This window comes from Pterocles gutturalis, unplaced genomic scaffold (assembly GCF_000699245.1).
Source record: "Pterocles gutturalis isolate BGI_N339 unplaced genomic scaffold, ASM69924v1 scaffold44175, whole genome shotgun sequence".
Lineage (NCBI taxonomy): Eukaryota > Metazoa > Chordata > Aves > Pterocliformes > Pteroclidae > Pterocles > Pterocles gutturalis.
This window is the reverse complement of record NW_010147451.1, coordinates 5866-19232: the sequence shown is the minus strand read 5'-3', so window position 1 is coordinate 19232 and position 13367 is coordinate 5866. Positions and strand designations below refer to the sequence as shown.

Below are 13367 nucleotides of genomic sequence, written 5' to 3'. Positions count from 1 at the left end.
TATAACAGATATGAGGCACATGCTCTTACATCCATTTTCCTGTCTAGAAGCACCAAAGAATGCAACAGAACATTGAAAAAAGGCAACGTACCACACCACAGCCAAATATATCAACTTTTTCTGTTAACTGCCCATGTCTGATAAAATCTTCTGGCAGATAAGTAAGAGAAGCTTGTAGGACTTTGGTTTTCATCACAGCATATTCTGATTTTTTATCAACAGAATACAATCGCAGACCTGAATGTCCAAGCTTTGGTTTAAAGTTTTCATCCAACAAGACATTTGAGCTGTGATAAAGACAAATAGCAATATTGATTAAATAATTACTTTAACTTGAGGTACAGAATTACAGTTTTACCCTTTTAAAGTTATGCTGTGTATGAATGAAAGGAATGGTAGAAAGGGAGAACAAGCACTCCAAAAATTACTTCAGAAGAATATACTTCCATCATTTAGAAAAGAGAGGCAGATTAAACATGAAATGGTGCTCACCCTACAGAACAAGAGAGAGCAGAAAGATACTGCAAATGGATTTCAAAATTGTATAAGCTTTCGGCCATTATTGTTACAGAAATACTGGAACTAACAGGTGACCAAGGAAGTGCTGATATGCCAAACCCCTCACCTTTTGATATTCCCATGAAGAATTCCAAAATTATGTAAATACTCTACAGCTCGGATGAGTCCTATAGAAATGCTAATTCGCACCTCCCAGGTCAGTGGAACAGAATCATCCTGCAAGGAAGTGAGGAAAAAAATGGTATTTTATAGAATAAAAACCTGTAGGACAGTAGTAGGTTTGAAAGCCAAAGACTTGGTTCTTGTCCTATTAAAGTCCAAGGAAAACTCCTGCTGACCTAAATCAAAAGTTTGGTCCAAGGCAGAAACTGATGATTTCTAGGCCAAGGAAGGAACCTATTCGTATATATTGTGCTGCACATTTTGCCTGACATGGGACAGTGTGAGAGAAGGATACAGCAAAGATCATCCTTGTCCAAAGCAGCAAGTACTGGCCATTACTGAGGCATAGGCTGGTTTTGATGGATTGCTTTTGTGATGTTTCTCTGCCCTCTGATCTCCTCTGCAAATGCTCTTTTAGTGGGTGTGAACAACTCAAACTGTTCCCTCTTAAGCCTTGTAAACCTTCATAGCACATTATGCTAATGAAAATTATGATGGCTTCTACAGAAACCTGTTCCCAAATCCAGTGAACTATTGTAATATGCATAGACACATTTTGCGGGTTCCTTAGTACCTTAAAAATCTAAAGGCTGCACAGCAGAAACTTCCTGTTGACCTGATCTACTTCGCAGCAGAAAAACTGGAAAAGAGCTGCAGCCTTTCTAGTACTGGCAGTCAATATATTTGGGCACTTTTTTTTTGGTCTGTTTCTCAGAATTCAAAGAGATACAATTGCTTTTCATACAATAACAGGACAGGACTTGTAATCACAGATAGATAACAGGCCCAGATTATGTGCTTACTTGACAATGAAGTTTGTTTTGTAGTGATCCATTAGGCAGGTACGGATATATCAAACAGTGTAATCCAGTTTCCACTGAGAAACCCAGCAGCTGCAAAATGTTGACATGACAACACCTGCAGGCACAGATCAGCAATGACTTGCAAATGAAATAAGAGCAAGACAGAAAAACACATTCCTGAGATGGAATAAATTCCTAAACTTAAGGCAATTGGGAATTGTATCCTGCAGCTGGAAGCACAGAATGGCCCTGAGCAGGATCACAGAAGTCTAACTAACCTAGCAGCAAAGACAGAGATCATTGTAGCGCAGCCCCATTCTGAGCAAGTAGGAGGGATAGAAAGCTCCAGAACCATCTCAGGGACTGGCAGAGCAGCTGCGTTTGCTCAGCAGGGAGGCATGCTGCTTCCCAGGGCTCCTGCAAAGGCAGCGAATAACCCCAGTGCCTGGGAGACAGACACATCAGTCTTCAACTAAACACATGGGCAACAGGCTGCGTGCAGGATACGCACAGCCTGTGTTTGAAAGCCAGACACTTACCGAAAGCAAATCTGTACTTCAGTATGAAAGAATCTTTGGGTGGAATCTGTGCTCGTGCATTCCGTCTGAAGAATGAAAACATGCAATAGAACATCAATAGTGATTATTAAGATGTTGCATTTATTATACAGATCTTTTGGTCTCTAGATGACAAACTGCTTTGGAAAATAGGCAGGTATCACTGATGACAACTTTGTGTCAAAGCAACAATTAATTGCAAATTAGAACAAAAAACTGTGTAAAGACACCTCTGATCCAAACATCAATGCAGGTAGCTACTCCCCTGGACTGAGTTTATAAAACTACTCACATGAGTAAAGTATCTCTCCTATGTGTTTGCTGAATCTAGGTTTACTTACATTACATAATTTCCTTTTTGCCTCTCCTCTTGTGTAGCTGTTCTGGTTCCTTGCCATACAATAGTAAAGAACAACTGCTAATGTTCTAGAGATTCTAATACTGTACCCTCTTCAAAGAAAAAGAAATGGTGGAGTACTTGCCTCTTTCAGTCTTTTGATGATATACACCATGTTGTTCCTCTGACCTTTGTAGACATCCGCAAAAGTACCTTCACAAAGTCTACTCTTGTCACTGAAACCATTTGTGGCATTAGTAACTTCCCTCTGGGTCCACAAAAGACTCCCGCTGGGGAGATCAGTCAATGTCTCCTGCTGAGGACTAGACGAGCTGCAAGGCTACACATTTGTAGAATAAACAAGTTTATCTCATGAAAGTTCACATGCTTTTTTGTTCTTTCAGGTGTCCTATTTTCTTTTCCATGATTTAAGCCATCACTGTGATTGCTGAAAGAAATTGTGAAAGGTACTGTGCAATCACTCATTAAGGTTTCCCTTTGTAATATCTGTCTTGATGTGTTTTGCTGATGTAAATATTTTGCATAGAAGAAGAGACTTGAAAACAGTTAACCAACGTGCATTTCCACCTTTCCCAGAAAACGGACCTGGTTTTGTTTAAAAGTCTGTATATTTATTTGAAGTTATGTTAGTTTAAGCTACAAAAACCATTAATCTTTATGGCTGGGGCATATATTGAGAAACAGTTGGATCAGAAAGTACAGTCCTTCATAATCATAGAATCATTAAGGTTGGAAAAGACCTCAAGGATCACCAAGTCCAACCATCAACCCACACCACCTAACCCACTAAACCATGTCCCTAAGCACCACATAATGTATTTATGTTCTGGTAGGAAGTTCACGTCTACTTCTGAAGTATCTGGCGTCAGTTGCAAAATAATTTGTTGCTTCCAGTGTGGCAAGTCCTAATGCCAATTGTTATTACAGTTCCACTGTAGCCTAATCATGCAGCTTTCACAACCTTATGTGCTCCAGACTTGAAAAACAAAACAACTCCCTCTCTAGAAACTCTGAAACTACTGCATTCTTTGTAGCAATCTTCTGTTCTGGCTGGCACTCTTGAACCATGTTATTCTGGGAGACTTTAAAGTTTTAAACCACAATCTTCTTTAAAAAAAAATCAAACCAAATAAGCCAAAGGAAACAGGCCAAGACAACCATGATGGGACCAGAGCGTGCACGTGGATCTGGGAAACACTCTGAGAACCCACAGGACAGATGTAGCTAGAATATCTTAAAGACAAGAGAGCTACAGGGAGGAAGGAACAGGAGCCTGTGCTGAAATCATTAGGAACATGAGAAAAACTTTTCACAGGGAGATGGTTAAGCACTGGAACTAGAGCTCAGAGAGGTGATCGAACCTCCATCCCTGGACATTTTAAATTGTCGGCTATACAAGGCTCTGGGCAACCTGACTTAAATTTGATATGAGCCCAGTTTGGAGCAGAAACCACATGTTAAGTATAAAAGTAAACTAAACTAAGTATGCCATTGTGACTAGTCAGTAGTATATATTGAACTGTCCTGTGATCACACCAGAAACGTTAAGTCCTCTGTAAAATCTATACTGGAAATTCTTTCAGAATTTATTGCTATTTGTGGGCATGGTATCCATCCTGAGCTGTGCAGTATGCAATATTGTTAATTCTTCCCCTCACTGGTCCTCCACTGGCAGACAAGTGATTTCTAACTGCAGCTTTACTGTTACATTCAGTCCAAACGAATTGTAATCAAGCCCCACTTTTTCACTAGATCTAAATTCTATGCAAGTAGAGGGATAAACTTTAATGGAAAAAACCACAGAAAGTCAAAGGCAATTTTCATTGTTATCATAAATGAGTACTGAAGGGATTTACCTTCACACTTGATGAGACAGGAGGATTTGACTGCAAGGATTTCAGAAGGTCTCTTGGGGGAGGTGGTGGTGGAGGGAGTGAATACAAGGATCCTTCAGAGACAGCACCGGAAACTGAAATAACAGCATTGAAAATACACCTTATTTTGGCAATACCACAGCCTGTGACTAATTAGGAAGGTCTGGGGTATTTTGTGTAATTTCCTAACCAGGGATAACCTATGACAAGCTGTCCAAATGTGAGATACTGTGTGAAGATAGGGAGCTATTTTCCTGGTTCCTCTTTGCGAGATGACTGCGCAGATCTCTCCAGCCCTGGCTCAGGGACACAGAGTTCCCTACGGCTATGCTGGCGGTCAGATGCTCTCCTCAGTACGAACTGTGGTTCTGCTCCCTCTCTTTCCCAGGCAGAGGGGCCTGCTGACGTGTGTGTGGCTCTCCTCTGGCCTGGATTTATTTTGCATGAAGAGAGGGACACGGGGCAGGAAATGTATGCACTGATCTAGTTTTAGTGTAGGACCAGGGTGTTCACAGAGACCTGGGAAACAGCTCAAGATCACACAGGACAGATCTAGCCAGCACCTCTCAAAGCCAAGAGAGCGATAGGAACAGGAGGCCCTGGGCTAAAGCTAGGAATAACCTCAACACACAACAGTGCTAGGAAAAAGGCAAATATTCAAATGTGACCACTTTGAAGAGCAATATATTCATTACATGATCCTGAAAGCCAATGGGCAGCAGTCTTGTCTATATGGTCATTTCAACGTTAAAGCAAATTCAGAATCTATTGCTTTACTTACTGCCTGCTGGTGATCCTCCCAGATGTGAAGAGTCTGGTGATGGCAATAGGCTTATCTCATTTTCTCTCTCTCTATTTTTGTTTTCTGTGGGAGTTGAAGAGACATTCTCCTGTTTAGGTGGCTTTACCAGCTCTTCTTTTTCAGAGCTGGTAATATTAGAGGCTGATGTCCCTTCAAAAAAGAACAAAGGGAAGATGAATATTACCAGGGAAAATAGAGTCTGGCTCTAATCAGTTATCAGGAAATAGTCCTAGTCAGGAAAACAGACTGTAAATTAACATGACCATTGAAATGAACATTCAAGCAATTTATTGTTAAATTGCTGGAATACTATCAGTATTTAAATTCAGACCATATTCATGACATTAACTACTCCTGAAAATAAGAAGTGATAGCATCAAACAAATACCAAGGCTGACTATGCAAAAGATACAGTCTCTTACAATAAGAAATCAGCAATAATAACATATTTATTTTGTTATTTTCTATATAGCATCCTTCAGCCAATGATCTCAAATCACAAATATCTCCCAGCCTAAAGAAAGCATCTAAAAGTTTGACAGGATTGTATTTAGTCAGTTTAATATTTCAGGATTATTTTCAGTTGTGTGGTTTTAGTGTCATGACCATGCTCATTCCCAGAAGACACTTTCCTGTGCAGAACTATTTGCAATGAAGAATCATACTTTTAATTATGAACAGAAAGAAGCAAACTGGAGAAAATCTAGGGGAAACATAAAAATGGTCAAAGATCAAGACCTACTGATATATAAGGAAAAATGAAAGGCTGAATTATTGATTCACTATAGCTCTAAAAGATCCTATGTTGTATACAGCTTGGCAAAATCTCGGAATCAGGCCTGAAAGAGCAACTTGAAGACTGGTTCAAAGAAGAATAATGATGCTTTCAGCGAACAGGGACTTGAAGAGTATGCATCTTACAGGCAATTATTAAAATCACATTAGGCTACAGTTAGGATGGGAAGAAGACAAAGTTAAAAAATTCAAGATACTGTGATATATATGAGGCTGTCAAAATCTCCCGAAGAAGCAACTGAATTCTTGTCCATGGATACATTTAGAACTGAGGTTGAAAAGGAGCTTGGAAATGCCCAGTGTGCACTAGGGGTGACATAAGGACTTTCTACTGCCTGATAACCATATTTTCCTTATTGTAGTTCTAAACTTTTGTTTCTACCTGGCACCTTTTATCAGACATACATTTAGCATTTTCTTAAAAATAAAAATCAATGGTTTATTTTTACACAAAAGCACAAGTATGAATACAAGGGTTTTTTTTTCACGCTGTGTTATCAGCTTTGTATCTTAAGCGTGGTGGTGATCTTGGAATCAAAAGCCACAAGCCTCTGTTTGCATTTGAAATCAGATTATAGCTTTGTGTTCTTTTTTTTTTTTTTTTTTTTTTTGTACAAACAAAGCATTGGGAGTTATCTGAAACAAGCAGGAAGCGGTATGTTTCATTTATAATCTGTGCTCCTTGTAATAAACCAAGATTCAGTAGAGCTCTTTAAGGGAAGACAAGCTATGACAGCTTCGGTGTACTAAGGGTTGAAGAGTAGGAGTATATGCAAAGCAATATTGGGAGAAGTGCGCATGTGAATGTCAGGCAACTTTTTTCCTTTGACCTCTGTTTGGGGTTTGTATCCACTTCAGCTGTCACCTATGAATGCAGGTTTGAATTAAACTAGGTCTTCAAATTAAAACTCAGAAAAATCAGGAATGTTTCTTTATTACTGTGTCTGAATGCTACGAAATCCCAAATTTTACAGGGTTTTGAAATCAGCTATCGAACAGTTTGCAGGCCCTTAGGCAAAACTGACAGTCCCTTTATTCTGCAGTTGTTGGCTTTTCCCTCCTGTACTTTAACCTAGATGTCTCTAAAATTAGAATCACTTCCCTCTTTCAACCTACTTTTTAGGGTTTTTCATTAATTTTGCAACTTCCTGCACATCAGACAAGCAGGTCACTACTGAAGCTAAAGAACTGACATAAGAAAAAAACTATTATTATGGACATTCAGAAGTGGGACTGCAGTAGTGCAAGAAATTGTTGAAGGGAGGTAGAACTCTCCTGGAAGTAATCTGCCAGCTAAAGCAAAACATCTCCTGTGTGTTGTGTCTGATTCCTTTAAGTCAGAATGAACAGAATTACGATGATGTAAGGAGCACCTAATTTTCTAAAGTGCCCAGTATAACAAGGAATGTATTCTCCGTATCTGCCCAAGAGGAATAACCTAAGTAGGCATACTCAGATATAAATAAAAAGCAGAAATAGAGAGTAGAGACTTCAAGATTTGTCCAAACCTAAAAAGATCCTGCTAGAAATCACTTCTGCTTATGACAGAGCACATGGCGGAATGCCAGCATTGGGTTAATTCCAGAAAAAAATAATGACTTCCACATGGCAGAAGAACAAAATAATATTTCTGCTGCTTAAATTAAGTTTTGCTATGGACTTCAGTACAAAAGACAACTATAAGAAGTTTTTTAAACAGATCCATTCATTGTAGTTTTGCAATTTATTGCATTTATATTCATCTGGGACAAAAATTAATATTGATCATCCAGAAACATAATAAAAATTGATCACACCACAGGATTTCTCTCTTCCATCCTATTTTAAACCCTCTTTGTCTGGCCTTCATATTGCTTTACAGGAATTCAGAGTCAAAACCAAAACTGCTGCTAACTCCTTATGAAGCCCTTCATGGAACAGTCCAATTTTGTGGTTCACCCATTGTCACAAAGGAAATCAGAGAAACAAAGGGATGTCAGATCTGTTACATCGGTTCAGTGTCTTAAGAAGCTGAATCGCGTATGTCCATTTCCTGCCATGATCTCTTAATATTTACTTTCCTTATTTCCTATCTACCCCACAGAAATCACTAAAGACCCCTGTTTACTTGCATCAGCCAACTACAAATCTTAGAAGCCCAGCTTTTCCCTATAAATCACAAAGTGTACTCCTCCAGCCTGGAGGAAGTCAGTTGGGTTTTATTTTTAAAAGGAGGAAAACCTTCAGGTTTTGCAGCTTATGGCAAGTGAAGTCCAAAGAGTCTCAGAAATGTTTCTGAGAAAGCAAAAAAAAAAAAAAAAAAAAAAAAAGAAAGGTAAATCTCACAGAAGCAAAAGAGAAAGTAGGTAACAGGCAATCCCCTCTTGTACCAGAGGCTGAAGTCAGGAGCATGTTGCGCAAGCTACAGTGATATTTGCCTACCACTTAAAATAAAACCAGCAAAACAGAAGGATGAGGAATGTTCCTGTGCAGTGAGGATGGGGATTTTTGTCTGTGTTGTATCTTTATTTTTAATGGCGATGTTGCTGGAAGCTGCTCTTGGATTGGAAACCTGATTCTCTGCATTTTCCATAATCAGAGAAACAAATCTTATTGGTTCTGGTGTAAGCAGAAACGCTGCCTCTCAGGATTTGATCCAGTGCCATATTCTGGCCTTTCAACACAGGACCAGGCCTAGAGATCAGAGATCCTCTGCACGGCCTCTGGGTTTACAGGGGCTTGTTTTACTCAATGTGTGGTGCACCTGCTGGCATCCAGCAACGTTGTGGTTTGCAAGCAATAGCTCTCTGAAATCAAATAAATGAAGCTTCTCTTGGAGTGATTCACCATTGCAATGTGCTGAGCTAATCTCAGTTTGAAATCGACTCATGTTCTTGTTTTAAAGGCCTTTAAGAGAAGAGAAGACTCGACCTTGGGGTGAAAATAGCATCATTTCAGTTCTTACAACAAGTAATTTTTCTAAGCTCTTTGAACTCAGCTTTTGCAAAAATGGCAAAATTAACCCACATGGGAAAGAAAAGGCATCATACCTAACTGAACAAACCCAGGCTTTTCCATCACAGATAAAAATTATGCTGAAAATCGTTGCTGCTATTATGTAGTGGTAAAAACATTCAGTAATTTTTCAATTTCAGTTTTTATGTTTCTCAGAAGGAGAATGCAGGGGGTTTTTTTATTAAATCACAACGTATAAAACAGGATTACAGAAATGTCAATGAATTCTCTAAAGGAATACACTGAAATAAGCTGCCGTAAACAAAAGTGGGCCCCAGAATGTGCCCTGACAGGGGAAGAATGCAAGGACTGTAATTAGAGTTTAAGGTGTAGTAGGTTATACCCTGTTACATAAGAGCACGGAGACACTCCCTTATGGAGTGGGAATCAACTGTTAACTACTGAACAGGCACAGGGCAAGAGTGTCCCCACATCACGGAACTCACCCTCTACTCCAGAGTATCCATAAAAATACCATTATCAGGGAGCCAGGCTTATTGCATCAAAGATATCTAGATCAGATTTAGTGAATGTATAGATTTAAAAAAAAAAAAAAATATCAAGATTTTGTTTTCAATCCTGGCCATTCAGACTGGACCTTCAAAGTCACAGTGACAGTGACTAAATTAACAATTGGATTACTGATATACAAATTAAAAGAGATTCAAGTCACTTTCCTGCAGCTTGCTTTGTTTTGCTGAGGAATGAGGAGTAGGAATTGTTCCAGTCTCCTAAGCTGAATGCTGCGGCTGAATCCAGTCAGCAAGTGGATCTGCTGAATCAAAAGGTTGCGTATGTGTGATGCCAAAATCAGTTCTATTAAGAAGTGAGCAACGCTCTCGTTAGGTCTATGATTATTGTGTTTGATGCACTAAGACAGAATTAGCTTGAAGGCTGCTTTAAAAAAAAAAGAAAACAGAAATTTAAAATACCATTGTTAAAGATTTTTTTCTGCCAGGAAACTCCAGACAAATAGCAATGCTGCACAAAGAAATGCTGTGGCAAGAAACCTGTGATTCATTAGTGGAAGTTCCATGAGAAACGCCTCGCTGCTGTGCGGCGAACGCCAGCTGCACCCGACTGCTGGCAGCCCTGCCGGGCAGAGGCAGGCTGTTTCACAACAGCCGCTCAGAATGCCACCCAAAGCCGCCCCTGTCGCTGACAGTTCCCCTGTCACAGAACGTGAAGAGCAGATGGTGCTCCTGCACATTTTCCACCTGTGGAAGCGTATGTCCTCATTTTTGGCCACCTAACAAAAATCTGTTTTTCTTTCTACTAATTCTCTATGGAGAACTGGCAAAATTCAGACAAACATTAGATTTCCAGAAAGTAGATTTTGGGTGGGAAGATGTTGCAAAAAGGGAATATGGTCCACTCCCAACTTTTTGGGGCACCTCAGTACAGAAAGACAGTATGTTGTCAGGGGTTTAACAGATTTTGTGGTAGAACTGGATCAAGGTAGAACTTGGCTTACAAAAATGGACAGCTGCATTTTAAACATAATTTTCAATGGAGAAAAATGAAGAGGAAAATTATATTTAAAAGTGTCATGATTTCTAGAAGGCAAGTGTTTATCTTAACTAGGCACACTGAGTTCAAACTCCAATCATCCTACCTCAAAAAAGGCAAATCTGAAGTAGAGCAACCTGGAGATAGGTGAGGAGAATTACACGCAAAGAGTTACAAAAGACTACAGTTGTTTGATTTATGGAGGGATTGAGAAGAATATATGGTAGGAATAGCGAAAACACTAAGTGGGATAAAGAAATAGTAATGTAGGTAGTTGATAAACCATTTCTCCTTTTCATAACCTTTCTCTTCTGGTGCAGGAAAGAAGGCTGCATAAGCAAAACTGATTATATGTTTTTCTACTCTGTTGACAATTAGAGTATAATGACAAGATACCACAGAGAAACCAGCATGTATAAAAAAAGTAAAACATTCGTAATTAATCTCTGTTTTGAAACCCTGTCAGATGCATGAGGGTACCACCTCTGGCTCAGAGCACAGCCAGCCTCTCTTTGGCACCTCTCGAAGTGTCAAAGATGGCCACTGCAATGGTGGGATGATGGACTAGAGGGAACAGTGATTCCTCCTCTATGTCACCTCTTTCTTTCCCACCACAAATTTTATTTGAGAGAGCAGAAAATCAGAATCAGTGGAGAAATTTTAGAATCTGAGAAATTTTAGAATCTGACCATGGGACTCCCAGCAAAAACCTTCTTCAGCTCGCAAGAGAGATTTACGGGATTTGGTCTCGGTGCTTTAACAAGCAGCACAGACTCCCCGTGGGAGCAAGGGTTAGCTACTCACAGTCCAGAATGACTTGTGCCGCTCGGTAGAGCTGCAGTGCTTGCAGCAGGTCCAGGAGCTGCTGTACAGTCGCCAGCCTCACTCCCCACCACCACATCAGCTCTCTTGTTATGCTGATCCCTGTCTTCTCCATGCTCTTGATTTTCCGTAGCTCTGTTTGATCAGTGATCACGTAGGAAGCTAGTGGGAGACAATGGATGTTTCTGTTTAAATATTCGAAAAAACAAGAAAGTGCAAGCAGGGAAAACTAAGGTGTGAGACATACTTTGCTTTTTCATTTGCGCACTTTTAAAAGGAAGGATCACAATAAATTAGCTATGTGAACACAAAGAAAATTCAGTTCCTAAAGTAAGATATATTACTTTTATTCCTTCGAATATTCTGGGAAAAATGTTGTTATATCAGAGACCCAAAAAAGAAAACGCAGTCACACTTTTCAGTATATTTTCCCCATAATCTTCCTTCACTTCAATACTTTGTACCAAAATAAGTTCAGATTAAATTCCTGGTGTGATTCTCCCAAAATAGGTAGCAGAAGTCAGTGGTGAGAGTGCACTCCTGTCTACATTGCTAAATACCAATATTATGGTAAGCCAAATAGTGACTGAGTCACCTGGGTGTTACAGTCAGATAAACCTGTTGGGGAAATTGAGCTATTTTTAAGAGCAGGAGGTACCTTACACGATCTGTCCCGATTCCTGAATGCACTGGATTACGTGCTGGTTACCTGCTCTGTGCTCCTCTCAGCTCACTTACCAATACTTAACCCACCTCCCCTTAGTCAGCTCCTGCTAAACCGGGTGCACCTGGCCACAGCGTAGGTGCTGGAGTTACGGTGCCCTGGGCTGGAGGAGGGCGAGATAACAAGAAGGGTAAAACCACAAACATGTCTCAGAATGCCCGGTATTTGGGACAGGTTATGTCACAGCTGCCCCGTCCTCAGCAGCGGCTCTGCCCGCCCTGGGGTGCCTCTGCCTGCTGCGGGCTGAGGGACGAGGGCAGCCCCAGCATCCCACGCAGAGGGGCTGGGGAGCACAGCCAGGATGAGCTGTGCTGAAACAGCGGTTTGCGACATGCACATTACCCTGCCACTCCCTCCTGGGATTTTGTGTAGATTCAGCTGTGGTCTGTGGGGGCTGGTGGAGACACCCACAGAGGTGCTGCTCTGACTCAGCCCCTCTCAGCTGACCCACACCTGATGTGCTGCTTGGTTAGCCCGAAGGAGAGAGGCTTGGGAGCTGGGGGCAGGCGTGTGGTGGCTTTAGGAGGATATGAGATGTCCGGTTTTATCCATCTGAAGATAGCAGAGAGGATCCCACCCTAGGTCAGCAAGTTTAACTGGGGCAAGAGTTTACTCAGCAGAGTGAAGTCTTGAATGAAATGAAATCATGTTAAATGAAGGGAGGTAAGCAAACTAAGAAAAGTTTCAGGTTAGAATTGTTTGGACTGGGATACAGAAAAAAGAATAAAAACCTCAGGGGCTGCATTTTTATACTTATTAAAAGTAGCCAGGACACAGCCAGGACTGAGAAAAATAGGGGCTGCAAGTATGAGGGAATATACATGAAGTGAAGGAAGAAAGAAAAAAATGAAACATCTAAGCACATATGAGGGACGTTGTGAAAACAGGCAAGCAAGTAGCAGAAGGTAAAGCACGACCAGAAAGGGGAGTGCGAGAGAGAGCAAGGGGAGGGAGCCTGGCTGCCCAGGGGAAGCCAAGGGAACACGGAAGTCTGGAATTGCAGCTGTTTATCAGAGCTTTCGCTTGATCCTGAAAACACACTGGTGCACGGGAATTCCCTGGCTACAGGACGTTCTCTTCTGAGTGCTGGGGAACGACTCGGCCCTGTGTGGAGAAGGCTGCGTACCTCACCCGAACTCATGCCCTTCGACCACCCGTCCTAGAAGCACTCCTGCTCTGCGTGCCGCCATCGCCACCCCATCGGCCAGGGAGCGCCAGCCCTGCTGCCAGCCCACCTGCCCCGCCGTCCCCCTCTCACCGAATCGCATCCAGTCGTAGTCGCTCAGGCAGTCCATCTTCTGGCAGAAATCCTCCAGCACCCAGGCAGGCATGCGGTGTATGTACAGAGCCGGGGGGGAGCCCCCTTTCAGGGCGGGGGGTGGCTGCCGCAGGGTCATTGCTTCACAGTCCCTCTCCGCAGAGTCCTTTGTCCCCGCTGCGGCCATCAG

General features: G+C 41.4%; 1 protein-coding gene across 1 annotated transcript; it reads right to left on the bottom strand.

Annotated features, from left to right (window-relative positions):
* Positions 1-91: 91 nt before the first annotated feature.
* Positions 92-13316, bottom strand: IRAK2 (interleukin-1 receptor-associated kinase 2; the record flags this gene model as incomplete). The annotated part of the gene is made up of 9 exons (XM_010086050.1): positions 13178-13316; positions 11178-11357; positions 5055-5225; positions 4256-4368; positions 2524-2718; positions 2024-2088; positions 1485-1599; positions 626-735; positions 92-287 (listed from the first exon to the last, which is right to left on the bottom strand). Coding segments are annotated over exons 1-9 (1284 nt in total), but the record flags the coding sequence as incomplete, so codon positions are not given.
* Positions 13317-13367: the final 51 nt, after the last annotated feature.